Source organism: Coccomyxa subellipsoidea (assembly GCF_000258705.1).
Source record: "Coccomyxa subellipsoidea C-169, whole genome shotgun sequence".
NCBI lineage: Eukaryota > Viridiplantae > Chlorophyta > Trebouxiophyceae > Coccomyxaceae > Coccomyxa > Coccomyxa subellipsoidea.
This window is the reverse complement of record NW_005178031.1, coordinates 368,211-396,014: the sequence shown is the minus strand read 5'-3', so window position 1 is coordinate 396,014 and position 27,804 is coordinate 368,211. Positions and strand designations below refer to the sequence as shown.

Here is a 27,804-nt window from a genome sequence, read left to right as displayed (position 1 = left end):
CTGAGGGGTGACTCTGAAGCCGAGCCCTTGAGCAATGGAGTTGAAGGTAGCCCTGCGGCTCCTGCAATCAACATCTACAATCAACCAGGGTCCAAGCGTCTTCTGCATCCAGTGCAATACAGCCTATTCCAGCATGATCTCTGGACAAATCAAACATCTCTCTGTGGCACACTGTGGGCATGTCATGGAGAATCATGACCGTGCACACGAACATATCTCCTGGAAAGCTGTGATTTGCGTGAATGCCCTTCAGCCAATTGCCAGGTGGCGGCGCACCATTGGCCGACAGGTGTTGGAGGGCCGCTGAGCTGTCGCCTGCCAGGTCTTCCTGCATCAACACCGCCTGCTGCAGCAGCACTGACAGCCGCACCCGCCTGTCAATTTGCTTGGGAACAAAACCACCAGACTCCGCCCTGCAAAACAAACTCGACACACGCACTTCAGCAGCAAGCCTTGTAGAATCTTTTATCAGATGCATCCGGCTGACTGAGTATCACAATTGGCAACATTACAGTAACACACGTCCTTGCAACACGATCCGCTACAGGCATTTGAGCAGGCAGAATCCGAATTTTCTTTTCATCCAATGCATCCAGGCTGACTGGGTATTATGCTTGGCAACATATAACACGTACGGATGCACGGTGGATGGGTCTTGTTTGGATCCGGCGAGTCTATCAAGAGATAGGATATGTGGCAGCCTTGACCTGCAGCTTGCGTGTAGACGCACCTTGCCTCTGGCAGGAGCAGCATGCAACAGTAATAGTAACGATAATGATGTACAGAGAAGCGGTGACAAGCATTGCAGGAAGGAGGAAGGCAACAATATGGAAAGGCACCTTTGCTGCTCCAGGGAGTTGATGCGCGCTTCGAGCGCTGCGCTTGCGGCTCCGGCGGCAGCTTCCGCGCTGCAGGCAGCTGCCACGTCACCCTCCCTCCTCCCGGCGACTGCCTCTGCCCAGACATAGAAGCTTCTAGCCAGCCTCACAATCCTGCATGCCACATTGAATTTTTCCTCTTCACTCTTTTGCGGACACACTGAGCAGAAATCGGCAATCCCTGTCACTGCTACGTGGAGGTGTTGAGCTATTCAGCAGATTGTTACCTGAAAGTAAAATAAAGTGTGGGACTACACAGAAAGAAGATCTGCAGTACATAAGCTAAGGCGAGTGCATCACTTGTTTGCCTGAGCCCTGAGCAGCCGCCGCCTTCGCGCCCCCTGCGCTCGGCATCGCCACCCCTGGAATGCGCTTGCGAGGATTCTGCGCTCCCCTGCCGCGCCAGCCGCCCCAGCCGCCGCCTGCGCCTGATCCAGTCGCTCTGTCAGCTTCCGCCAGCTGCCAAAGGCTGCGCGCAGCTTGATGGCAGCTGCCTTCCTCAGGAGGGCACCCAGCAGGGCTGCTCTGTCACATGGTTGGCTGAACGCCAACATGTGCCATGCCGTCAGAACAGTGCTAGCTCTGCGTGACTGACATGCTGCAAAAGATGCTTCTGCTTCCAGAACAGCCGCTCTGCTGTTGGCTGCTGCCTCCTGCCAGGCTCGCAGCGCAGAGCACAGGCTGGATGCTTGCGCCCTGTGGAAGAGCCTGTGAGCCGCTGCCTCGCGGGCTGTCCTCTCACTGACAAGCTGCCGCCATGCAATGACCACTGCAGCTGCCCTGAAAAAGAAGAGCCGCTTGGCAACAGCAGCAAGGGAAGATTTCTCCTGTGCTGCACCCTCTGCAGACTCCAGTCGCCAAGCCTGAAAGGCGGTGAGAAGGGCTCTGTCCGCAGCCCTTTCCCTCAGTGTCGCAGCAGCCGCCCTGGCCGATGCTGCGTCAGCGCAGGCCTTGCACCACACGTCAAACAGCCGTCTCAAAGCCTTCCTCTGCGCGAAAGCCGCTGCACTGTCCTCGGCGGCCGCCTGATCGAGCGCCATAGCGGCCGCGTCCGTCCGCCACGCTGCAAACGCTTCGCGCACCCGGCGCCGGCGCAGCAGCCACGACATGTACTCCGCAGCCGCCTCAGCGGCTGCCGCGGCGGCCGCCGCCGCCCGCCACGCGCGCAGCACAGCGGCCAGCCGGCCCTCGGACGCCAGCTCAGCCGAAACCTCGACGAGCGCTGCGCGATCGTGCGCCCGGCACTGCCGGAACAGCTGCCACTGAGCAAACGCTCTGCGCAGTTGTCGCAGCTGCAAGTTCACCGCAGCCGCTTCCGCAGCCGCCGGCACCTGTTGCGCACGGATCGTCGCCTGCCTCCATGCGAAGAAAGCCCTGGCAACCACGTTGCTGGCCGATCGCTGGCGGGTGCTGCCGACCGCCGCGATCTCCCGCAGCGTTCCCTCTGCGCTCTCCTCCCGCCATGCGGCAATAACAGCACCGATCTCCCGCTGCCGAATGTGGCCGTCGAGCTGCCGGGCGGCTGCAGCGGTCGCGCGCGCCCGAGAGACGGCCAGCCGCCAAGCGGCCAGCGCCGCTTGAAGCCTGCTGTCATCGGCCTGCGCCTTGAAGCACTCCAGAGCAGCGGTGCGCTCGTGCTCAAAGGTGGCATTTGCAACTCGCCAAGCTGCAAAGCAGCCTCGCAACACTCTCCGGCTGCTCTGCTGTCGCAGCTCCTCGGCACCTGCGGCGGCTGTTTTGAAAGCTGCCGTGCTGCTGCGCCATGCTGCGAGCGCTGCAGCCGCCCTCCCGGCCGCCGCATGCTCGCAGAGGGCCTCAAGGGCGGCCGAGCGCTCGTGCGAAAGAGTGGCATTGGCGACTCGCCAGGCTGCATAGGCTGCTCGGAGCCTGCGCTGGCTCCTCCGCTGCAACATTGCCGCGGCTGCATCCCTGGCTGCTGCTTTTCCTCTGGCAAAGCGCGCCCATGCTGCAAATGCTGCAATGACCTGACTGGCCATGGCTGCTCGCGCAAGGCAACTGAGGGCCGCAGACCGCTCATTAGCAAGGGTGGCATTTGCGACGCGCCAGGCTGCGAAGATTGCTCGCAGCCTGCGCGCCTGCTGCCGCTCACTGAGCTCATCTGCAGCCGCCACTGCTGCTTGGCCGTGCTCGACCTCCTCCACCCAGCCAGCAAACGCTTGTGCAGCGATCTGGGCTGACAAAACCCGCTGATGCTCTTCTGCAGCCTGCTCGCGCCGCACCCTTTCTGCATGAGCTCTGCTGTGCCAGGCAGAGAAGGTATCACGCAACACTCTCCGCCCGATGTCCTGCGAGAGCTGCTCTGCGGCCTCAGCGGCGCGCCGCGCCGCCGCGGCCGCCAGCCGCCACGCGCCGAGGACGGCGACCGAGCGGCCAATCATCGCACTGACGGCCAATGCATCGGCGGCAAACACGTCCTCCCGGGCCGCCTCCGCCGCGCTCTTCCACGCTGCAAAGGCAGATGCTGCAGTCCGCGCTCGCACCCTGGCAGCAGCGGCCAGGGCAGATTCTCGCTGCTGACGTGCACGCTGTGCCGCCGCTCGGAGCGCAGCCAGCGCCAGCGCCACGCGCCGCCGCGCGACAAGATTCCGGGCCGCAGTCGCTGCCGCCCGCAGCCGGCGCTCGTCCGCCATCAGCGCCCGCCACGCGTGCAGCGCATGGCACGTCTGCCGGAGGCGTGCCCTCCCGCGTGCGGCCGCCAGCTCAGCAGCACGCACCCGCCACGCCGCAAAGGCCGCCTTGAGTCGTTTCTTGGCTGCAATTGCCCACGCGCGCCGGATACTTCTGAGCATCCGCGCCCTGCTGCGCCAGTCGTGCAGTGCAGCGGCGGTACAGCGGCGTTCCTGCCGCCGCTGAAACTCTGCCAGCCGGCTCCGTGCCGCCTGTGAGGCGGCTGCAGCTGCCCGCCAGCTGCCAAACACTCGCCGCAGCCTCTTCCGGAGCGCCGCGCCCTCGGCAGCGCTGAGCTCCACAGTGGTCGCTGCCGCCTCGCCTTCCAAACACTGCTCTGCTGTGCCTTGCAGGCTGGGTGCTAGGAGCTCTAATGCAGCTGCAGGGTGGTCTGCAGCGGCCTCAGACGGCAGTGCCTGTGCCTCACTGGCGGCGGCGGCGGCTGAGGCACATTGCTGGAGCTCTGTAGAGGATGCACAGGCTGCAGGTGAGGATGTGATGAGGGCGTGCCATGCGCACAGCAGCCGCCCGAGGCCTCGCAGCCTGGCCAGTGCGACGGCGTCCCTCCTCCGTTTCCACTCCCAAACCGTGGTGTCCTGGTATTTTGAACACACAAGCACGCTGTAGCCACACTGCTTGGTCAAAGGATGCAGAGCAGTAATTTCTTGCTTGTGAGCACATTGTTGTGCCGAGCTGCTGGCAGTACATCAAGGAAAGGAGCATATCAATGCCAGCACGTTCCACAATTGCTGGTCAAACCTTCAGGCAGCAGAAGTGCACAAGAAATCATACTAAGATATCTGCTGGCGGGGAAAAGCCCACCATAACGGTGCTTCCTCAAGTCCCGGTGTTCAAATTTGCAGACAGTGGATGATAAGGAAGAAGAGGGAGAACAAAGTCATGTGCCGGCACCTGCCAGTGCCAGAAGGCATCCGACATCAGCCGCCGAGAGCGCTCCCAACAGAAGCCCGCCACGCGCGCATCTAACAGCGCTGATGCATCGGTGGTGCCGGACAGCTGCACTGCGCTCCTGTTGCGCTCGTCTGCCACTGTCGCCCACGCCCTGAAGGGCCACGCCAGGCTCCTGTGAGAGGCAAATTGCACGGCTCAGGGATCCGACTTTGCATGTGTCCTTTTCTCAGAAAGCAGGCACAATTCAAAGGTAAGATAGCATGTATCCTTTCCCTTTAACTTGAAACCTCAGAAATCACTTTGCATGCCCTCGTTTCCTCGCAATGATAAGACATTTAAGTGGGCAGAGGTGCTGACAAGCTGTTGGGTCCCCTCCGCCTCAGGATCTAGACAGAAGCATCCATCCTATCACATTCCCTACTGCCACAGACCAAGCTCATCACATCAGAGGTATCTATTGCTGTTGAAGATGATGATGACTCACCGCCAGCGCTGTCGCCGCAACAAGGGCTCGGCTCTCGCAAGCCGCTGCCGCCACTGCATCACAGTGGCCTCCTGCCAGGCCCTGAACACAGCCGCCACTTCCCCGTCCCAAGCCGGCCGCCCAGAGACCTCAGCCTCGCTGCCTGCTGAGCGCAGCTCTGCAACGTTCCCTCCCTCCACCACTGAAGAGCCTGCTGCTCCCTGGGGCTCATCAGCGTGCTGCACAGCTGAGGCGCTGCCATGATTATCGCGGCAGCGGACGCTGTCACGGGGCGGCAAGACTGCTGTCTTAGTTGGCGGCGATCCAAGGCTGCTGACATCCTGCCAGCTTTCCCTGGAGAGGACATCAGCTTCTCCCGGTGAAGCAGGTTCCTCTGACAATGCAGCTTCCTCTGACACGGCAGCTTCTTCCTGCAAAGCAGCTTCCTCTGACACGGCAGGTCTCTCCAGTAAGACAGCTTGCTCCGGAAAAGATGCTGTCTGCGGCAAGGCAGCATCCTCTGACAAGGCAGGTCCCCGCGGCAAGGCAACCTCCTCCAGCGAGGCAGCTTCCTCCGGCGTGGCAGCTTCCTTCGGCTTGGCAGCTTCCTCCAGGATGGAAGCTTCCTCCAGCGGTCTGCGATCCTCAAGCGGCAGCTGTATTTGGCCTTGCATCCCTGCTTGCTTGCTGGGGGGTTCCAGCAGATCAGCGAGGGTTGCTGCAGGGGGTTTTTGTGCGCTGAGAGGGGGCATGTCGGAGCGGCGGCTGCTGAGCTGGCGCCGGGCGTGCTGACTCAGCGCTGACAGGACTGTCGCCTGCAGCCGCTGCACTCTGAAGGCGATGGCTCTCCGCAGCAAGTCCCTGTCAAACCGCACACAAATTGTTACTGTACCCTCCCAGCATTTCACTCTGCACTCTTATTGGGAAATACCCTATCTGGTGCACTTTGACTGCCCTACACCCTTCAAGAAAACTCGTCCTGCACTTCTTGTGATGTCTGCAGAGAGTGCAATACGCACCAATTTTATAGGTCTTAAACATTCAACTCGGAGATTCAACTTCAACTTCATTTATTGCCTTTTGAATCTGTGTTTTTGGATCTGAGCAAGTAAGGGTGTGGTCTGCAGGGAGTTCAAATCAAAATCTGGATGGCAGAGTTCCTCACCAGCGCTCCCTCCTGCGGTCCACATAGAGCAGCCACGCAGTCAGTGCACGCAGACACAGCAGCCTCTGCGCACACTGCTCTGCAAGCGCCTCTGCAGCAGCACCTGAGCCCTCTGGCCTGCCTTGCGCTGCCGAGACAAGCAAGTTGGACGCCTCCGCGCCTTTGCCACTTGCCGGGCCTCTGTCAGCCGCTGACTCATGCACGTCCGAGCTGCGCAGTGTGCCGGGCAAGCTCTCACTCTCTGGCAGCACCGCGACAGGGGAACTTTGTGGCGGCTGCAGAGACATGCCCTCTTGCCGCTGCAGCGCACACACGGCTGCCACCGCAGCCGAGGCAGCCTCTAGGTCTGCCCTGCAGGCGTCAGCTGGCTCTGCCAGTGAGCTCTGCAATGGAGTCACGGCTTCAAGAGAGCTCTCGTCAGCATGGGCCGATTGGCCCAACCTCACAGACTCATCTGCAGCTACCGGCTCGCAATCGGCCGGCGCCGCCTCAAGCTGTGGCTGGGCTGCAGCTGTCGCCTGTTCTCCTTCAAGGATCGCCATGCCTGCCCAGCCCTCAACTGCCAGGCTGGCAGCTTCTGCACCTGATAACCTGTTAGCGGCCTCGCTCTGCACGGCAGCGACGAGGTCTGTCGTGGGGTGAGCAGCACTGGTGGGTGTGGGAGGGTAGGTTGAGCGGGCGGCTGAGGCAAAAATGCCCACGTGGCGTCTGGGTGCATGCGCGGGGGTGCAGCTTCCCGTCGACTCCCTCCTGGCGCCACCGCGACCGGAAGCTGCGGCAGCAATTTTTAGCCGAGGGCCGCACACCGAGCGTTGGCCGTCATTGCTGCACACTCCTCTGATGTCTGCTTCGTCCTGCCCGGGTGAGAAAGGTCCTGGCAACACTCCGCGGAGCTGACAGGCCACTCCACTCGCTGCATGGGCCTGGCTTTTGCTCAGGCTTTCTGGAGATGCTGCAAGCATTTCCTCCTTCTGCTGCGCCTCTTGAAGGCTGTCCTGCTCCTCCAGACCTGCTGCAGGCAACTGCGGCGGCTGCTCTGATGAACTGATGTCAGCTCCCTCCGTGCCAGCGCTGGCAGACGCCTCTGGACTCGGCTGCTGAGAGGCCCTCGACACGCTCTCGTCGGGAGAGGCCACTGCATGGCGCCTATGATTGATCTCCTGATCTTCGCCATTTGCTGAAGCAAGGGGAGGCCCAGTGTGGTGGAGGTGGCCAGCTGACGGGACCTCCGGCGTGATCCCGAGCGGCGTGGCCGCAGGAAAAGTGCGCGGGAAGAAGCAAAGGATGTCGGCGGCGGGCGTGTAGAATGGCGTTGCCTCCCTCGCCGGCCGGCCGGCCAGCGCCGGCGTTTGATCAGGCCGCCACATGGCCGCCTGATTTGACGACGCTGGCGTCGGTGCCAGATTTGGCGCCCGCCATGCCGGTGTCTGATTTGGCGCACCCAATCTCGGTGCCTGATCTGGCGCGCCAGGTGTTGATGCCTGATCTGACTGCAGGTAGCCGCCGAAGCGGAAGGGCCACCGCAGCGCGGCGGCGGCCGGCCGCGCGTCCGTGGCGCAGCCGCCCCGCCACATGTCGCAGCTGGGCATCTCTGCCAACGTCCCTTCCAGCTGCTGTTGTGTGAGGTGCGCGGCAGCTGCTGCGCTGTCGAGCTGCTGCAGAAGGTTTGCTGGAAGCTCGGCCAGAGGAGGCTGCGGCGCCAACCCCTGCAGATCAGGTTGGAATCGATCAGAACCACAATTGACTCCAACATTCCACATAAAGCAATATAGTACTTCTATTTTGGAAACCTGCGTACCCAGTAGAGAAGCATGTGAGGAAGCATGAGAGGGGACAGTTGGGCGAAGGAGCAGGAGATTTGCAGAGAATTTACCGGGACAGCGCGCTGCCTGGCGGCACGAGGGAAGGTGAAGGGCGCCGCTCGGCCAGTCGGGCTCTGCAGCTCCAGTCTTCGCGGGCCCAGATCAAACAGCGGGTTGGGCGTCAGCTCAATGAACCGCCCCTGCAACAGCCAGGAAAGTATCTTGCAAACTTTCAAGATATGTATAATAAATATGTACAGTATAAGCCATCACTGTTTCAGAGACGGCAAAGCCTCAGATCTGTAACCCCGAAGTCTGGGCATGATTGAATTCAGAAAGGAAGGAAGGAAGTTTACTGTTGGTCTCAGCAACAGCAGGGCAACACTTTCACGCCCGATCGAAGGTTGCATCATCACAAGCATTTTCTCCATGTGTTTTTGTGTGAGATGCCATTGACCCACCCTGCCAGCAGCTATGGCGACAGCCAGATCAGATGCCAGCACCAGGCCAGCCCATGCAAGGAAGCTGCCGCGCAGCCGCCGCGCAGCTGTGGCCGTCTTCAGTCGATCTGCCAATACCGCCAACCGTCGCCGGCACCGCATCTCAATGAGCCATGCGGCGAATGTAGCCGCCTGTGTCCGCCTTGCATGCAAGCCAGCTAGCTTTCCCTACGCCACAAGACAGCCACTAAGCATACCTGAATCAGGCATGGCACAGAATTGTGTGATGTGGCCATCTGAGGCGCATGCGGAGCAAGCATAGCAAAAGGAGCGCCTTTTCCCTGCTTCGGACATCACACAGAAGCTAGAAGCCTCAAAAACCTTTTCCATTTTGATCACTTGCAATCTATGCCTGTTCGTGTGACAGGCATCATTGAAATTTGTCTTAGGAGCGCACCGCGATGACGGCCAGCTGTTGCCGCCGATTCATAATTCCCAGCCAGATTTGGAACGCGGCCGCCAGAGCGCGTGTGGCGTGGCGCTGCAGACCGCGCTGCAGCAGGGAACGCCGCCGCCGCGTGGCCTCTGCCCCGGCACGCCACCGCGCGAACGCGTCCCTCAGCCACCGCTGCCGCCACCGCTTGGCGCTCTTGCGCAGCTGGCCCCTGCGCATGCATTTTCCCACATGTCAAAATGACTGAGGCTCCTGGTTTTCTTCCTGTACATTTGGCTGCAAACATCAATATGCTGATATTCGTGCAGCTGGGGCTTAGCTGCCGCATGCTTGTCAGGTTGACATTCCGTGCGGCGCTCAGATGCATCACAGATTCTCACTATGACCCCCTTTTGACGGCAGGACGCAACAGAAATGCTTTGTGAGCCAAGCACTTATATTAGAGTACATTTGCTCTGCTCAAACCACATGCTGATTTCACTGTTGGATTTGCTGTGACAATGAAACGGCACACACATGCAGTTGCGGCGCTGCTGCACAAGCTGGCGCCAGACAGCGAAGGCGGCCGGCAGCGGCCGCCTATGGAAGCGCTGCGCGAATCCCACCGTCAGCCGCATCGACAGGTCCAGGATGCCGTCTGCCGGCGGGTGGGCGTGCATGCCTGCACACTCCATGTCAGCTCTATTAGTCATCACTTAGTACTCCATTTGTCATTGACAAGTACCCCGCCAGTATCAACAACTACTGCTGCACATAGGGCCAGCACTCCTAAGCCAGCTTGATGGGGTGGCTGGCCAATCATCTGGAACTTTAACGGCTGTTTCCGATAGTTTCTCAGAAGAAGCAGTGGTGTCAAGGGGCGATGCCTTACTGTTCACTGCCGTTGGAATTCTTGGAGAGAAATGTCACCTCTGGGCTGGAGCTGGCCGGTGTGGTGGGTGTGTGCGCCAGCGTTGCTATACCCCACCGGAGCCACATGTACCCGCCACATAAAGTTGGGCAGCCTGAACAGCAGCAAACAATAGATTTGCATGCCTGTCCTCCAATGTACATGCATGCCCCAGGTGGCAAGTTATGGTATTGTGTCATTGAAGTTCCAGGCTTGCATGCATGCACATGTGCATTATGACTGTGATAGGGATATTACATTGGCAAGGAGGCTTCTTCCATGGGAAAGACACGCACTGCCTGGGAGACAGGTGAAGCTCCCTCTCCTCTGAGCACCCATCTCCGGTCAGCATGCACGCCACTATCTGCGCAGGACACCTTAAATGTCTAGGTGCCCTGCATATCTTGACACTGCACATTGTGGCCATGCCAGCATTAGAAGTGTTTCTGCCGCTGGTGATGCAGGCGGTAGGGATGGCCTCTCATGGCATCTCCATGCAGATGCTGATAGAGGATCGTGTTGTCCCACCTGCCATTGCTCCCACACGCCCCAGTGGTCAGAGAAGAAGCACAGTCTGTGACGAGCCCGTCTCCTTGCTTGCAGGAAACGCCCCTTGGCCTCCAGACAGCGCAGTCCCAAGAAGCCATCCTGTAAACACACCGATGCACGATGATGGTTTGTGAAATTGACAGTTATCAATGGAGGTGAGATACTATTAGTTTAAACATTAGGTTGAACAGCATGCAAGCAAGGCACACACACCTTCTGCAGGATGTCTAGATGGGCGGCCTTGCTGTCCAGGCCATCTGAGCCTTGCTGAGCTGGCACAAGGCTCAGGGTGCCATCATCCGTTTCACTCAACTGTGTGCATGGCCATGCACAGCCTTCAGACCTCGCTGAAAAAGCAGGTGTGTGCTAAACAAGATGATTAGAGCAGTGGACGCTGTTGCTGGTGGATGCAAAGCCAGAGAAAGGAACACAAGACCTACCACGTAGGTTGCGAGAGTAGAAGCATCTCTGACGAAGACACACTTCCAATCGGCTGGCAGATCAGCTGTCGATGGGGTGTGACTGCCATATGCACTGGTGCTGCAGTAGGGCTCTGGCTCCGTAAAGCACCCAACACTGCCGCCCTTTACACCATATAAATGCCTTTCATGGTTCCTGTTGATCCCTGAGCTCTCCTTTAGGACAATGGAATGACTACGTCCTACTCTTAAGGATTCTTGAGGCCAGTTTTGGTTTGATGCCTGTTGCTGTGGTGACACGTTTTCGTAATGGCTGTTCTGCATCTTGTGATTGCTGATGGTACATGGCTGAGGCTCTCTGAGCTGTTTTGTAGATGTATAAAAGACTGTGCTAGTATGGTTGTCAGGGTGACACCGCAAGATATTGAGGACAATCTTGTGACTTCAAGGGATCCTTGTATACTGCACCTCTTTAAGAAAGATACAGATATATGAGAATGTTTTCCGTAGAGTTCTGTTGGGAAGCGTGCGCTTTGCTGGCGTTGAAGTATTTGTATATTCTCGATATATTCCTACCCCCCTTCAAAATGGAAGATGCAGCAGAGAACGTTCTATACCAATGTGCAGGTGGATCGGAGTTAGATGCCCATTTATTGCATTACCTGGTGTCAACTTGATTTGATAGGCCTCCTGTGATGGCCAAGATGTTAAGGCTGAAGCACATGCCGTGCTCAGGTTGACCAGGGTGCTCCAGACCTCGCTGAATTCAGCATTACACAACTCCAAGTTGATATAGATGACATCAACTTGTTGCTTTGTGGGGATGGGGGCATGCAGCATGGCAGATCACACATGCCCTTGAAGAGGATCATGCGATGCTTGAAGAAGGCCAGGGCGTTTCGGTATCAATGTCGTATGCATTGAGTCCTGCCCTTAAGGACTTCCTGGCTGGAGCTGCTGGTGGATCTGCAAGCGTCCTTGCTGGTGCGTACCCAGAAAATTTTGAACATCCATAGCTATGGTTGGGAGCAACCTGAGCTGAGACCAAAGCGCTGTGCTGTCCAGGACATCCCCTGGATACAATACGTATACGTTTGCAGCATGGCACATCTGGAGTTCCAGCCGCCATCATCAGGTCGCTGCTTGCACAGGAAGGGCCAAGAGCTTTCTTCAAAGGCGCTGCCTACCCTCTTATGACTGTTGCTCTGCAGGTCAGGGTCCCCGGCTTTGCTACAGTCCTTGGCATTCCCCAGCACCTAGCCATCCAATGCGTTACATTCCCTGTTATTTAATGTCGATTCCCTGGCGCTTACCCTGCATTTGCATTGCAGAGTGCAGTTGTGTTCCAAGCCTATGGAGCAGCCTGCAGGGCCATCACAGGCAGCACCCAGTCAGATGCTCCCCTACCATACTTCCAAGTCTGCTTTGCAGGTAGGATACCCGCTTTCTATAAAGAAATCTGTCACCATTCACAAGTGCAGGAGAAGCTTTGTTCGGTGTGCAACTACAGATAACTCACAGGCTTCAGGTTGGCAAAGTGCCCGGGGTCCGGAGCAGCATTCCTTATATCTTGGAGCTGAGCACAGTCTGCCTGCCGTTTGGCAGGCATGTTTGCAGGGGCAGTGCAGACATTGATCTCAACGCCTGTTGACCTGCTGAAGATTCGGCAGCAGCTGCAGCTGGTCCCCCCAGGATCCCCCCTCTATGTGGGCCCCCTGCAGCTGCTGCGCCACATCATCCGCCACGAGGGCCTCCCAGGTGATTACGTCATCATGACGGTTGCAAACCTGAAACATGCTTTACCATCGCGTCTCCATGCACCACATATTGATTGCTTGCCCTATCTGCAGCTATTGTCTCATGAATGGAGCACACCTCTGCTGCATGCTGACCATTCTGTGCACATCTGCCACAAGCCTATGCATGAAGGACTGCATAAATATATCACGCCTGAATAAGTGTCCATATTACTGCGTTCAGGGCTGTACAGGGGAGCCGGCATAACACTGCTGAGGGACGTGCCGGCGCATGCAATCTACTTTACCTCCTACGAGGCCTGCCACGAGCTGTTCGCGCCCGGCAGCCGCGCCAGCGGGGAACAGACCGCGGCGGTGCAGCTGTTAGGTGGCGGTTTAGCTGGTGTGCTGAGCTGGCTGGGCATCTATCATTTCGACGTCGTCAAGACCCGGCTGCAGTCTCAGCCGCGCGCATCCTCACCGTATTCAGGCGCGTTGTGTGCCTGTGTGCCTATTCCTGTGCCTTTGCATGTATCTGTGCCCACCCCATGTATCTGGTTTATTGAGTTCACATGTCCAAGAGGCAGCAGTTGCTCTTCCTGCAGATAGACCTTTTGGTGAGGCACATGTATAGCTGGAGTGTGCTTGTCATTCACTTTTATTCAAAGATTGCTTCATGTTCCCAATCGCAGGCGTTCAGTACACTGCGAGTCAACAGGCAGCCAGGCTTTGATACCCATCAGCAGTCACAGCAGCATTGAAGTTTATTGTTACGCAGCTCAGATGGTCAATCTGCTCTCTTGCTGCTATTCAGAAGCGTGGTGTGCTGTGATGCAGGGTGGATGCATTGCACGGCAGAGAGCTACCGGCAGGAGGGGCCACGGGTGTTCTTCAGGGGTCTTGGCACGACTCTATGTCGGGCATTTGTCGTCAATGCAGTGCTGTTCTCTGTCTACGAGGCTGCTTTGAAGGCCCTGCACAGCCATGACCCAGCCAATGCTGCCTGACAGTCCGGGTCGGGCCTGGCAGATTGCAGGCTTGATGATGTGATCGTCAGTTGTAAACGTCACCCAGCTGAAGGCCTTCCCTAAAGCTCAAAGATTCTGGTGACGAGAACAGGACAGTAATTGCAAGTTGATTCTTTGCAGGGATTTCAGTGAACTATAACGGTGGTCCCACAAGATTTAATTGTTTATTCCAGCGTGGCAAGACTGAAGCTTTGTCCAAAGTTTGAGAATGTATATAGTGTATTTGTGGGCCCCCTTTTATCACAATGAGGACGGTCCTTGTACATAATAGTTGTACAAGAATGTTGTATTGAATAATGTATGGTGACGATGCACAGATGCTGCCACCGCAGCATGAGCTCAGCCCGAGCCTGACTTGGCCAGAGGGCAGAGAGGATGCTTTGCTTACGGTAGGCCAGCAAAAGCAGACATGACACTTCTTATACGCTTGGTGGGGTAAATGTCTTCAGAGGATGAGTACCAAAAGGCCACTGCCATTGCCATAGCCTGCTATGGCAACCTCTGCAATGGGTATTTGCACCCTTGTAGGATGATGCTGACATGAACAGATTTTGCAAGAGACCAAAGGCGGGACCGTCTTCTATAATGATATGCATGTAAGACAGTGTCACCTAGAAAGAAAAAGCTGAAAGGCACTTCACCATTCGTGTAAGAAGGGGGTGTAGACCTGTAGGCTGCAAGAGTGGATTGGCGAGTTGACAAGGCTGCAAGCCTGTGCGTCAGCCCGGGTTGCGGCTGCAGACGGACCTGTGTATGCCCTGTGGCCCTTTGGGCTCTGCGTTCGAACCATCCGAATTAGCCATCATAAAAAAAAACAAGGAAAAGAAAAGCAAAGAAAAAAAGGACCAAAAGGATCATGCACTGCAATTAAATCGATTGGACGGGTGCTCGAGGGCTAGTGGCCGGCCGTCAGGGAGAAAGTAATCCAACCGTCTTTCTGGCTCTGAGGTTTGAACCAGTGACCCCAGAGCACTCCAGTGACCGCATCGCATTCCCCACGCGCTCCCTCGCCGTGGGTGTCATATCGGGAACTCAACTTTCTGATATACTGCACGATGCTGAGGCACTCAGCGGCATAACATCTTCAATCGACCGGCATAAATTGTACATTCCGAACTTACGACGAACGAGTTGCCTTGTCCGGACATACTCGCTTGAAGGTGGGATCGTGAGAAGATCGCCTATCCAGGCCTCTTAATGTCCATCAGAAATGAAGCATTTGCTTCCTGACAATGTTGACACCAGGATCATAGAGTCTTATCACGTCTTGAAACTCGGATGAATTTGCTTTGTGACGAACGTCTTCTATTACAGTCTTAGATAAGCTGCAGTTTAAATGGTCGTTATAACACTGTGCCTAACTTCACTCCTACCTTTGCCCTACACATTGCGGATTTCTATCGGTTCTCTCCTTGGCACTGCCAAATTCTTCAAGTACGCCACACAGCCACAGGAACCTTGCAATTGCTGCAGCTGCTGCTTCAAGGTACAAGTCGTAGCGCATGCCTTTGCACCGGAACAGAGCAGTAACACAGCACAAAATTTGCAATAGTATTCAACGAGTAGCTCCTTCAAATTCCCATTCTCATCGGTTCTCAGAGAGAACTTCTCAGCCCCTTGCAGCTTCCTCTCGTGGAGAAGCTAGCCAGATACACTGGGCGGGGCTAGTGCAGAAAGTCTCTCATTCAATCGAAAAATGTTTCAGTGACATTGCAAGCTCATTTTGTGGAAGTCCCAGTAAGTGCCACTCGTCCCTGCTGTCAAGGAGGTGGTGGTTTTTGCAGTGGAACAGCGATCGTCGACAATCCAAAATTTGTGGAAGGAGTGGTGCAATTTGCAGATTGGCTCGAAGAAGCTTGAATGGACGGGAAGGCATTTCTGTCAAAATCGTGCGTGATTGCCACACCTTTCAAGCCAGCCAGCCGGCATCGTTCTGCCCCCTTCCTCAGGCATGTCAGCGTGGCTAGCTGTGCGGAAAACGAGACCTCCTCTTCATTTTGGGAGACGCAAAGGCTTATTGATGGATCAGATGGCGTGAAGAAAATTCATGAGAACTTGTCAGCGCGTGTGGGGACGGTGGCGCTAAGTGTCTGTCTGGGAGTTTCCTCCTGTGCCAGCCCATCTGCAGCATACAACGTCCGCCTCAGGGACGTGGAGAATCCTGCAATGCAGAACGGTGAGCCACAATTCCTGCCTGCTCTGCACATCGCCTGTTTTGGGACCCTTATTCTCCAGGCTACCTATCCTGCAATTATGAGGCTCAACTTGCATCCTCACTTGCTTCCAAGCGCCTCGTCAGCCATGCAAATGGACGTATAGCTAGTCTCTGCATATAAAAAAATAAAAAGATCGTGACATCATCATCCCGCAATCTTGTTGCCGATGCAGGAGTGAGGGCAGCAACACAGCAGAGGTGGGAGGATGCCGAGCGCTTCTTCCAGATAGTGCTGCAGCAGGAGCCGGACAGTGCCAGTGCCTACTCCAACCTGGGAAACGTCCACCTCAGCGAGGGGCGCGCGGAAGAAGCCGTCAGAGATTTCTCTCGTGCCATTGCAATCGCTCCAACGGTGCTCCCCTTTCCTCTAGACTGCAGCGCAGCCCTTCCAGTACATCTGTCATGTCCCTCATCCAATTGTGCAGTGCAGTGGGAAACAATCTTGCCTTGAGCGTGGCTTCTCACATGCCTAAGCGTTGCAGGGTTTGTGACGCAGCTGTGATGTGAGAGCTTCTTCAGGCACTCATGTGACCGTTTTACCGGGTGGGTCGGAGAGCATGGGGTCCAGTAGGTTGCAGAGAAAGATTGTCTTGTGTGTCTCCATGTTGGCTTGCACCTCCATGTTTTGTTGTGCCAGGCAGTTGGACCAAATAGTCAACAATTTGCAGTCTATTGTGATTGCAGGCTCCTGTACCATATCTGAACAGAGCAATAGCAGAGGAGCAGCTGGGAGTGAATGCGGCCAGCTCAGGCAACCAGGCAGAAGCTGAGCGGCACTACGAGGCGGCTTTGAGAGTGGGTCACATCTGATTAGATTACACCTGCCAGTGTCCACTCTTCTTGGAGGTTGCAGGTCGTTTTGAGCATGCAGAAAGATTTGTACCATAGCAGATGAAAGAAGCTAAGATTTAGTCGGGACAAAAAGGCCCTGCACATAAAAAGAAATATTCAATGTTTAAAGCCAGATGATCTTGTATCACTGCCTGTAGGACTGCCGAGATGCACAGGACCGGGACTCCAAGGAGTTCGCAGCCTTCTTCAATGAGGGCAATGTGCAGGTGGGAATCTTCACCCTCAAGGGTGAAATTCACCAATATAACACACGTTTTGTGACATAAATACCCTTCTATGCCATGATGGCTGTTAGACCCATGCAAAATTCCATATACTGCAAAGGCTTGGCCAGTTTTCTGATTTGCCCAGCTTGTCACATGCTCAATTCTCAGCAACCCAAGACAAGGGCAAGGTGGGTGAAGGTTGGACAATGGCTGACCTTCTATCAATCCTTGTTTGACTGCCATGAACAAGGCAAACAGCATCAATGGTCAGGGGACAGGCCTCCCACACCCCATGATTGGGAGATGCCTTCTGGAGTACTGGCGCTATCTTACATGCGTCAACACAAGAATCTGCAGCACACCTAGCCCTGTGGATTGGGAGAAGGGTGTGCTTCTAGCAACTGTATCAACCCCGGGGAAGGCGCCTGTTGGGGGAACACAGATACACATGATGTGTTAGGGTTATGGGTCAGGGGTAGGGGGAGCGTTTTGGGTGGAAAAGTCAATATCAGTTCTGCATGCCGGCCTTGCCACAGGCAAGGTGCGTTGTGCAAAGAAGCTGCAAGTGAAGGCGGCCAGATATCCTACCCCTCAATAGACTCGCCAGACCCCATCAACCATCGGTACGGTGCTCAGCGTTTTTACCGCCCCCGCCAGCCCGGTGATAGTGAGTTGTAATAGTCGTAATTAGTGTGATTATTAAATGACGTGTACTTGCGAGGCAGCCCTTTCTCCTATCGTATGGTGCTCGCTCTGCCTTGATGTCTGCATACCTGTCTCTAATTAGTGTCCCCATCGTGCCTGCACAGGTGCGGGTGGGGCAGTACGAGGCTGCGCTGGCAGCGTACAGCAGGGCGGCTGACCTGGCGCCGGGCATTGCCGGGTACCGGCTGCGGCAGGCGGAGCTGCTGTTCCAGAACGCGCGCCCGGCCGACGCCGACTCCATGATGCGCGGTGTCGTGCGCAAGAACCCCAACTATGCCGGTGCGCCTCGCTCGTTTAACGTTGTAAATATAGCCTGTGGGTCATCGGCTGCATTATTGGCTGCAGACAATTGTTTTTTGCTTCCAAGAACCAATGCATTTTCTGTGTTGCATCAGGGCTGCAGACAGTTGGTTGCTCTTCCAAGTACTGAGGCAGCTGCTGTGTGGCTTTGTGGTTGCAGAGGCGCAGGCGGCGCTGGCGGCGGTGGAGTGGGTGTCGGGGCAGCAGGGCAAAGCGGAGGAGCATTTCGACAAGGCGGTGAGTTTGGATGGGCGCTGGCGCAAGATGGGCTTCATCCGGCAGCAGACGCGCTGGCCACCCGCACTCTACGACGCCATGGAGAAATTCCTCGCCATAGCCGGATCGAGCTGAGATCCACAGCTGTTAAAAACGTTGATTGGCTCAACAGCCTGGCCAATGCCGGAAGTGTGTTGTTTTGAGAGCATTCTTATAGCTGAAGATCCTCGAGAGCGTGATGGGCAATTGGCCGGCTGTTTGAAGGATGACGAGAGGGTATCTGCGGCAACGAGAGGGGCTGCTGTGGCGGAAACAGTGCAGGATCCTAGGGTGTTTAAAGAGATTTATATCTGGATAGATACTAAGAAGATGCTTAGGGGACGAAGCACCGCGCATTGTCCAATTGTAGTCCAGCTTTCCACCCACATGTTATCGTCCTTGATTATTTATTAATGTGCATGAATACACAGTAGATAGCTGAAAATGTCTATTGCGCACATGTTGCCATTCATTCTTGTGCATGCAAAATGAGAAGGATACCTATTTCAAAGCTGTAAGGAATCAGCAGGACAGCACACGAGGCATTTTTGCAAGCATACGGTAGCAATTTGTATTTTCCACAGCAGGAACATCTTACAAATTTTGTAAGCCCCGAGCTTCACCAGGGTGTCTAGAGAAGCTCATCTATCTCACAAACATAGCAACAGATTTTTTGACACAAGCACGTTCAGACATGCTCCAAATCCCTCCTTTGAAACTGCCACTCTCTGCTGCGTTCTTCACACGTCAGGCAAGGTAGTGGACTGATGAGGATGGGGGTATGATTATTTCAGGAGCCTGATGCAGCGCTTGGCGCATGCCCCCATCCGCCCCCAGCTCCAGAGCTTGCATCGCCTCCTGAGCCAGCTTGGCCTGCACAACACATGCAGAAATCTGTCCACACTGCTTCCCCCGGTGTGCCAAAGCCGTGGGCAAACACAGTGCCTGCAGAGTCTGGCACTCAAATGGCACCAGTTCTTTCGGGAGAACTGAGGTAACGATCTAAAAATCTAGGGCTTGCACCTCTGGACCTTTGCCAGCTGACACGGCAAGGCAACACTTTTGCAAGTGCTAGATCTGTAGATGCACTACAGCCTGAATTGGTCCCCTGTGTCTAAACAACCTCTTTCAAAATTACTTCTCTCATGCACACCGCAGAGGTTGTTGAACTTTGATTAGAAGTTGAAAATCAATTGCTACATATCGGCTTTCACCTGGAGGCCGCGGCATGCATTGGCAAGCGCGCGGCACTGCGGGTCCGGGTCGGCTGCGGCGGCAGCTTCCGTCCAGGCGCGCACCCACTCCAGCCTTTCCACCAGCGTTCCCTCCGCCACGGACCCCCCGCTCAGCAGACCCGCCAGCCCAGCCGCCGGCATCGCGCCCATCACCTGTGAAGATTATGTAATCCGTTATGTATTGGATTTGCTGCTTGCGTCTGCATTGACGGAATCTAGAACACAGGCAGTGCATGTGCTGTGCAGTTGAGTTCTATGCCACTGTGTCGTCCCAAAATAAGTACACATCACGCATGGCACACATGTCGCATCCTTCAAGTAGGATCCAACAGAAGCACAAGAGGAGCTTGACAAGCTTGAGCAGCTGTACAGGTGTCCATATGCAGTGCCAAATTCATTTCTTTCTTTTTCCAAACACACACACACACACACAAACACACACACTATGCAGCCATAGATGCATCACATCTCAGATTCTTGTCTCACGTGAAACTCACGTTATCGGCAACTAAATATCCTCAACAGCGGCATATTGCGGGACCTACATAATATCTTGAGCGGGGGCCAGCACTCGCGCACCTGTGAGACGGCGATGAGGGCGGATCTGCGCACGTAGGGCTCTGCATGCGCGTGCACCTCGGGGGCCGCCAGCAGCTCCAGCAGAGCAGCCGCCAGCCGCAGCGTCACCCCGGCCGGCGCCGCACACTCCACAAACGTGCCCTGCGCAGCGCAGAAGCGTTGTTTTGTAGAATTGTCTGCCGTTTGCATTGCGGGACTTATGCCTGCATGGCGTGGCACAAGTGAGAGGAGCTTGACTCAGCACTACACATTGTTATACATGGTACCGCATCTGGGCCCTCAAATGACCCCTGACATTCATCTGGGCTTCAGGCTGTCCAGCTCAGCTATTGATGGTCAAGAGCAGCAACAATGGCCAACAACACCCAGCCGTATGCCAAGAACTACAGATTACGTGCACATATCAGGTGAGGTTTTCTTTTTACGGGTAAGCAAAGGAACCCAGCTTCAATCTTTCCTCAGCGTTTCTAGAAGGAATTTAATGAAGTGAGAGTTGTCCCCACCTGACAGACAATGACGCGGCCGAGCAGTAGAGCGTCTCGGCCGAACAGATCCACTCCGTGGCGCTCCTGATCGGCAGCGCTCAGCAGCGCAGCACTCCACTCAGCCGCCACATCCACAAACCTAGCGGCAAATTCGAATCTGAATTATATTTTTTTTCACAAGTTGGCGGTAAGTGTGATATGTGATCTTTTTTGAGTATACCCAGCAGATACCAGCTTATTTAATTGGCAGGGACACTGATGGCCAGCCCGGGCCAGACTGCCCCAAAGCCCATGGCTTGGTCAAGATGTGCCAAACATCACCCAGTATGAGCAGTACTTCTATCCATGTGTGTCCCCCTCAAACATAGGCCGGCAGGAGCATGCAGCGGCTGTTGGCAGAAAGAGGCGCTGCGTAACCTGAGACAGCCCTGATGATGTTGAATAGCAGGGAACCCAATGCGGGGGCCCATTTGTTCTGGCCCCGGCCAAACATGAGACAGCTGCTCACTCACCTTCAGGCTATCTAAGATCACCAAGAGGATCTTCAGCCGACACCTCTTGACAAGGTATCTCACCGACTTTGTTCCAGTGTGAGGGACCGTTCCAGGTTTGCAGCAGCCAAACACATGAAGCTAGGCGGACTGGCAGACTGGTATTGCAGTGCACTGTACGTTGGCTGCATACGCATGGATTTAAGTAAATTCAAGAAGATGACAGAAAGGAGTCAGACCTGTTGCGGTGCGTCCTGGGGGCTGCCTCCTTCTGCTTGGCCAGGCTGCGCATGCCCCATACGCGCGACTTACCCACCTGCCTCGTATCGGCCTCTGCCGCCACGATGCCACCGCTGCACACAAGAGCATCGGCAAAATCAGTGGGTGACATTTCAGTTCGCGACAGAGATTTTTCGCTGCGCAGGATAGAATTTGGACAGCGTTATGTTTCTCAACATGCTACCGGTGGCAAGCGGGTCCACCCGTCTCCAATACGTCTCCTGAGCTCAATCTGGCAGACGGGTCAGAGACGAAGGTCCACGCATCCCACTGGGAGCATATTGGCATACAACATTCATGACCAGGTCGAACTGCCAGGGCACTGTGCAACATAAATACCACATGTAACCATCCCACTTGAGGACATTTGCACTGGTGACAGGACAAGGCACAGGCATGCAGCCTCCTGCTACAGACTCCTTTCGAAATGGAAATTCCCCACCAACATAATATAAATGCAAGAGAAGGCCGACCTGGCGTCGGGCGCTGGAAGTGCCTGCGGCCCACCGGACGCCAGCTGCCGCGCAGCTGCGGCCAGCGCTTCCAGCAGCGTCAGCCGCTGGTGCAGATCCACATGCGGCGAGTACACCTACATTACACCATTACCATCACTCGACACCAGCACAAATATACAAAAGTGTAAATTCTTCTGATTTGTCATTGTGGGTTTCCTTCAAGAAAGCACGCTAAGCCCAGGTCCCACACATGATGTAGCCATCAATCTCACTCAAGCATGTCCGGTGGGACATTCTGCAACAAACTCATGTGCACGAAGAGGCAATCTAGGAGGCTGTTGTGATGCTGAGCGGACAGCATCCAGATGCAACGCTCAGCACAGCTATGCAAAGTGAGTGTCTGCCTGGGACAACACTGTGATGCTGACCACAGTACCCACAGGCAGTGCTAAATACAGCTATGCACAGCATGTGTCTCTGGGCACACCTCGGCTGCAAGTGCCAAGCCGCCGGCGCGCGGCGCGGCGGCCGCGAGAGATGCCATGCCGGCCAGCCGCCGCGCCGCCGGGCCGGTATCTGGCCGGCCCGCCGCGGCCGCCTCCTCGTCGGCCCACTCCGGCGGCCGCGCGTGCAACAGAGCGCGCGCCAGCTCGCCTGCAGGAGGTATATTACTCAATCTGCATATTAACAACAGGCATGCAGGGCCAAATTTTCTCAACAGGAATTCCACAGCTCTGAATATTGATACGAGCAAGACCTGAAAGCATTTCTGCCTTCAGGTGCATGTCTCCAAGGCTTGGGAAAGTGCCACAGGGCCAAGGAATAATTCATGATGGCCAATTGCACTGTGCAGCCTCATCCTGAACACGCTAGCCGCTGCTTTCATAGTACGCAATCAAGTAATTTCTGCGAGTGGCAAAGGTGGCCAGCGATCTCACCGGCGTGGCTGTCCAACTCATGGGGAGCGGCGTCCACCAGCGGCCCCAATGCTGCGAGCCCCTTGAGCACGGCGTTCGGGTCATCTCCCTTGCGCAGCAACGCCGCCACATCGCGCAGCTGCAGCGGGTTATCTCCCTCGCTCAACCCTGCGCGCATGTTCAACCCCTTGATAGCTTCATCTACCGCACAGGAAGGTTGCTTGACTGCAATAAATGGGGATGGCTGGGGCCCCATGCACATCAATACTTGCCTTGGTTCCTGTCTTCCCTGACCTGTGTAGAGAAGGCTGCCCTACACAGACCTTCAAAATGCGGAACAGAGAGGGGGTACTGCTTGCATGCCCGCAATGCCACTTAAACCAGAATCTCATGCACATGCACCGTGCAAATCTCAACAAGCAATGCGCAGTCAAGAAGTGTTCTATTTCTCTTACCTGGTCTGTCTAGGGAGGGCTGCTATCGACAGATCAAGGAGAAAAAGAATAGAAAAAGAGTATTCTAATTGCATCATCATCAAAACGTGAATGCAGACCATGCACATCAACATAGAGGCCTGCTGTTGGACATACCGTCGTCATCCTCTTCTGACAGGTCATAGGGCTCCAAGGAACCATCGCTAGCTGCATCGCCAATGTCCCCTGGTGTTTGCACGCTACTTCCCCTGCATGCACCTTCCATCCTTGGCAAGGTATGAATGCAGAGATTGCCCCACAGTATTTAAGACATGCACTGGCTTTATTCAAGGCCCCTGAGAACATACGCCTTCCTGCTGACCCGTGCATACAAAAGGAACGTGACAGCATCAGTACACATTCCATCCGTTGTTTAATGTTGATTGTGGACTTTGGACATGGTCTCCAACAGCAAACTGGCAACACACACCCGGATTTGCTCACATTGTTCCTCCAACTCTCTGGTTCTGGACAGTCTCGGATCGACTGGCATGATGGCTAGCGCAAGAGACACACCTTGCATTGTCAGCAGGCTCGGCTGCGATGGCTGCTGCTGATTTTGAAGGCCCTTGTTGGTTCACTGCAGACGGCAGGCAGTCTCGGTGCCATGCCTCTTCTGGCAATAGGCCCACGTCCCCCAGATCTGAGAAGAGGGGGTCCTTTGAGGGGTCCAGCACCTTGGAGAAAGCCTGCCCCACCCTCATGCCCTGCCGCCTGTTTAGCACAAAAACAGCTTGACAGTGATTGTAGGGGAGTAAACGTAATGATTGGAGTTAACATGATAGTTGGACCCAAAATGAAATGTGCCATGCCAGTGCCATTGAAGCTACACAGCATCTGCTTGCAGAAAGAAGATGCAAGCAAGCTGTTATTGGATTACTGCCCTTATGGTTTATTCCTTTTGACAGGCTCAATCTCCGGGCACATCATGCTTCGCATGCATTGAAGACATAAGCAATTCAGGAGTGATCTCTGGTCCCAATCTTGGATAGATCCCCTGAGTGACTGCCTCACTGTTGGAAAATCTGTAGCTGCCTTTGAATTGCTGGAAGTTTTGGACCCGGTGATTGCTGGCATGGGGTGGAGAAGTCACTCAGCAGCTCAGCAACATCACTCTGGGGACTGGCAAGGATGAGAGCAAATAACACTCCTCTCCATTAGAGACTGACAATTCAATGCGTTGCAGGTGATTTGCGGTGCTCTTATGACGACCAAAATCTAATGATTATCAACCCAGATGGCAGAAGGTGATGCACCTGATGGGAACTTGGGGGCTGTTAAGGCGAGTGCTGACGCCGCTGAGAAGAGCGGCAAACAGTCCTGGCGTTCCCTCCAGCTCCGCCCTGCCCAGGCAGGCGATAATCTCCACAAGCGCCGCACTCATGTACGCCTGCTGTCTCACCGGCAGCCGCTGAGTTGTCTCCAACTGGCCCCATGCCTGCATGGAAGGGTATGGAAACATCTACAGAGTACCTTGGAAGCCGCAATTCCCAACAATGCCTCCTGTTCAGGAGATTACAGGGTAACGAGACTAGTCCTACCTGAGCAGTCCTGTATGTGAATTTGAATTCGACCAAACATGCACGTAATTGGTGATTCATGTTCTTTCCATCCTTTTTGACAGTTCCTTTGAGCTCGACAGTTGCTGTCAATGCATGCCAAAAGGGGTCAGTGGTCGCTTGAATAAGTGCGCGTAATCACAGTGTTGTATTTCAGGATATCTGTAAGACACCCATGCAAATGGCATGTGCACGACGTGTAGTGAGTAAGCGCGTTACCTGAGCGAGCCTGACAGCGACATGCTGCAGCACAGGCAGGGGAGCATCTGGCGAGGATGCCTGATCTGGCGCTCCCAGGGAGTCCAGCAGGCGAACCAGCAGGCGCATCTGGCCGGGCGGCAGAGTCCGCCGCATCAGCGCCTTGTCCTCCAGAAAATATCTGCGCATACAAGCACACGCTCTCGACACGACTTAACAGGTATGATTTGATATGATCAAGGATGTCCCTGCATTATGGCCTTGCCGCAGCCTGGCATGGCAAAAACGTGCGCATGCACGATCAACCTGACAACTGACACAATTCCACTTTCCAACACGAGAATACTTTAGAAAGATGATTCCCAATGCTGACCACAGAGCACTGTCCCGTGTGAGATCGAAGGTGCAGGGGCACGGCCGCCACAGCATGGAGCCTACAGATGCGCAATTCTATTTACCTGACTTCTGAGCGGGCAAGGAGTGGTCCATTCAACACAGCCTTGAGGGTGTGGGCAGACTGCGCCAGGTCAGCTTCTCTCAGGTCACCAGCTTCCAATATCCTGGCAGCTTCCCGCAGCAGCGCCTCCAGCAGCTTCTCCAAAGCTGCCGCGTCCTGCACGCTTTGCATCGCTGCGCGCACCCTTCGGCACCCCTCTGCCGAGAAAATATCTCTGCGCTGCATCCCTCCCCCTTGCTGCCCAAGCTTTGCATTCCTCTCCGAAGGAACTTGCTCCTGCCTCTTCCTTACTTGTTGTTGCTGTGATCCTGCGGTTGATGGAAATGCAAATTTGCTTCTAGTCTTCACCCTGCTGTGGCTGCTTTTGGCTGGTGCCAGACTTGGCGCAGCAGGTGCCCGGGATGTGGACGCCGCTGCATGGCTGCGGAGCCTCGCTGACGCGTCAGCGCTGTCAGCAGATGACTCATTACTGATGTCATCCACCGCATCTCTCGCAGGCGCATGGCCGTTCTGTGAAGATGCCGACTTGGGAAGTATTGTCGACCACAGTGCGGCTGCTACAAGCTGTGCATGGCCCCGTCTGCTGAGGCGAGCCAGCACCTCACCCACAAACATGGCTGATTTGGAGACAAGCGTATCTCCTGTGCTGTTTGCTTCAGCTGTTTCTTGCTGCGCCGGTGGCTTTGCCTGACTCGATGCCTGCTTACTACTGATCGCCCTGAGGCAGTGCTCCACAACCTGCAGCAACAACAGCGACAGTGCTTGGTGCTGGGATCTTGTGTTGACACTCACTCTCCTGGCAGCAGCATCAGGCCTTCATGTGACAGAATCCATGGCTGATAATCAGCGCATCTGTTCACATTACCAATGATGCACAGAGAGTGACGTACAGCACGCGGATGAGATCATGCTGTGAGTCTGAAATGGCTCACCTGTGGAATGTAGGCAGAAGGCCGGAGCGCAGGGAGCTGTGTGCTGGCGGCTCGCTCAGGCACAGAGGCCAGCAGCGAGGCCAGATAGGCTGTGGAGTCCCCTCCAAGACTTCCCCCATTTGCTCCATCACTGCTCACCCCAGATGAACCTGCCAACTCCTGGACCACAAGATGGTCTGTCAGGCAGCCATTTATCACACCAACTCTCAGGCACAACCTTCATCCAGGTCACAAGGTAGATTGCTGTCATGGCAAGTGTGCTACATGATCAGGCATCACCCTACATGCAAATGCAGATCGGGGAGCTGACAGGGCACCAGCATAGAAAGAGTCAGCAAGACCCAAGGGAAAGACACATGCCTGGATTCCAGTGCTGCCCGACAGCGCAAAGCGCTCGGCAAGGATTGCAGCTGCTGTGTCGGCGGCGACGGCCGTCACATAGACTGAGGCCTCTGATGCGCTGAGCGCCTCCCGCAGCGGCGCCACGCTGGACAGGTGACTGCGCACAGAGTCATCGGGGGGAGTCAGCACTGCGTCAGCAGTTATTACAGAGGCAATCCCTCAAGTATTGCTGCATGTAGGCTGGTGGCGCATTTCCAGCTGCAGCAGAAAGAAATGGCATGCATGTCTTGCTCATGCATGCATGAGAAGATGAATCTGCACCTTGAGAAGTGCAGTATTCAAGATGCACGGATGCAGTGGAGCAGTATGGAGGACATACATTCCAAGCATGCACTCTGTTCATGCATGCATGTGAGGAGGCAGGACTTTTTCGGCTGCAGCAAACAGATGGGTTGCAAAGTGACTCACGTGACTAGAGTGGGGAGCAGGATAGCTGCAGGTGCGCCAGCGAAAAAGGCGTGGAATAGCTGCACCTTATCTTCCAGCGAGAAGCTGCTCAGCCACTCCGCTGCCACCACTGCACAGACGCACAATGGCGCATCAGATATAACATGGCTCAGATCTCATGAAAGCCTGAAGAGTGAAGTAAACCAGGTGCAGGGGATGGGCGTGCATTCCTCTTTCGTGGATTTTAGAAGCGTCACCTGACAGAAGGATGTCTGCAAAGCTGCCAAAATGCTCCCTGTAGAACACCTCACTGACAGCTGCCCAGTCAAGCTCTTTCTTTTCCACAGTTTGGCAGACCTTGTCTTCCAGGTCAGGGAGCGCTGCAGAACATTTGTACTTCCATGAGATGCAGGAAGACGGCGATCACGCGAATCCACAGAACAAGCTACAACGCAGAATTGAGTAAGCTGGGGTCTTTTAAGGGTTCCATGCCTGACGATGCTGAAGTGCAACTCGTGCCATTTGCAGGTCTTGGCGTGAATTCCCTGCTGACATAAAGGCGGCTTGCAGATTGAAGAGCCACCTTCACCTGCACAAACGTTATCGATGGCCATGGACTATGAGTCAGCAACGCAAACTACTGACATTCATCCAAAACATCCAAGTCATAGAAGACTTTGACAAGCACTAAGATCCTATTATTTGTTGAGTTTCAGATCGCCCCACATGTCGCGTGCCTTTCCTACTCACTTGATCTGGTGTTGTTGCCGACGCAAGAGCCAAGGTCACAGCCCTGATGTGATGTAGAATGACACTTTTGGGCGTCATTAAAGATCACATATATTTATTCGTGAATCTACTAGAACAGGGGATCATGTTGGCCCAGATTGATGCTTCATGCTGCCCTGTATGCTCAATCCTTGCAATAATGCCAATCGGCTTTATGATAGAATGGTGGCACATACATTTTGCACTGAATCTATCAAGATAAATGTGGTG

The 27,804-nt window shown here is 55.3% G+C and overlaps 4 protein-coding genes across 4 annotated transcripts; 2 read left to right on the top strand and 2 right to left on the bottom strand.

Moving 5' to 3' along the window:
* Nucleotides 1-123: 123 nt before the first annotated feature.
* COCSUDRAFT_56596 (hypothetical protein) lies at nt 124-10,769 on the bottom strand (the record flags this gene model as incomplete). Its single annotated transcript, XM_005645864.1, has 16 exons — nt 124-140; nt 277-413; nt 840-992; nt 1,179-4,162; nt 4,479-4,650; nt 4,963-5,802; nt 6,107-7,812; nt 7,980-8,108; nt 8,370-8,576; nt 8,806-9,013; nt 9,319-9,463; nt 9,712-9,806; nt 9,988-10,055; nt 10,220-10,339; nt 10,454-10,552; nt 10,764-10,769. The coding sequence occupies 16 exons, from the start codon at nt 10,767-10,769 to the stop codon at nt 124-126; spliced, it is 7,086 nt and encodes a 2,361-aa protein (XP_005645921.1).
* A 516-nt stretch (nt 10,770-11,285) lies between these two features.
* On the top strand, nt 11,286-13,402 carry COCSUDRAFT_29996 (mitochondrial carrier; the record flags this gene model as incomplete). Its single annotated transcript, XM_005645863.1, has 6 exons — nt 11,286-11,643; nt 11,725-11,870; nt 11,991-12,090; nt 12,265-12,417; nt 12,640-12,894; nt 13,233-13,402. The coding sequence occupies exons 1-6, from the start codon at nt 11,535-11,537 to the stop codon at nt 13,400-13,402; spliced, it is 933 nt and encodes a 310-aa protein (XP_005645920.1). The 5' UTR covers nt 11,286-11,534.
* Nucleotides 13,403-15,589: 2,187 nt separating this feature from the next.
* COCSUDRAFT_43121 (TPR-like protein) lies at nt 15,590-18,052 on the top strand (the record flags this gene model as incomplete). Its single annotated transcript, XM_005645862.1, has 6 exons — nt 15,590-15,599; nt 15,812-15,990; nt 16,323-16,433; nt 16,628-16,696; nt 17,506-17,680; nt 17,862-18,052. 6 exons carry the CDS (start codon nt 15,590-15,592, stop codon nt 18,050-18,052), a joined length of 735 nt encoding a protein of 244 aa, XP_005645919.1.
* Nucleotides 18,053-18,703: 651 nt separating this feature from the next.
* Nucleotides 18,704-27,419, bottom strand: COCSUDRAFT_56593 (hypothetical protein; the record flags this gene model as incomplete). The annotated part of the gene is made up of 19 exons (XM_005645861.1): nt 18,704-18,829; nt 19,171-19,344; nt 19,771-19,911; nt 20,274-20,394; nt 20,986-21,099; nt 21,499-21,614; nt 21,968-22,134; nt 22,419-22,565; nt 22,988-23,079; nt 23,387-23,584; nt 24,127-24,308; nt 24,649-24,808; nt 25,086-25,240; nt 25,433-25,822; nt 26,017-26,192; nt 26,373-26,515; nt 26,827-26,935; nt 27,063-27,185; nt 27,395-27,419. The coding sequence occupies 19 exons, from the start codon at nt 27,417-27,419 to the stop codon at nt 18,704-18,706; spliced, it is 2,859 nt and encodes a 952-aa protein (XP_005645918.1).
* Nucleotides 27,420-27,804: the final 385 nt, after the last annotated feature.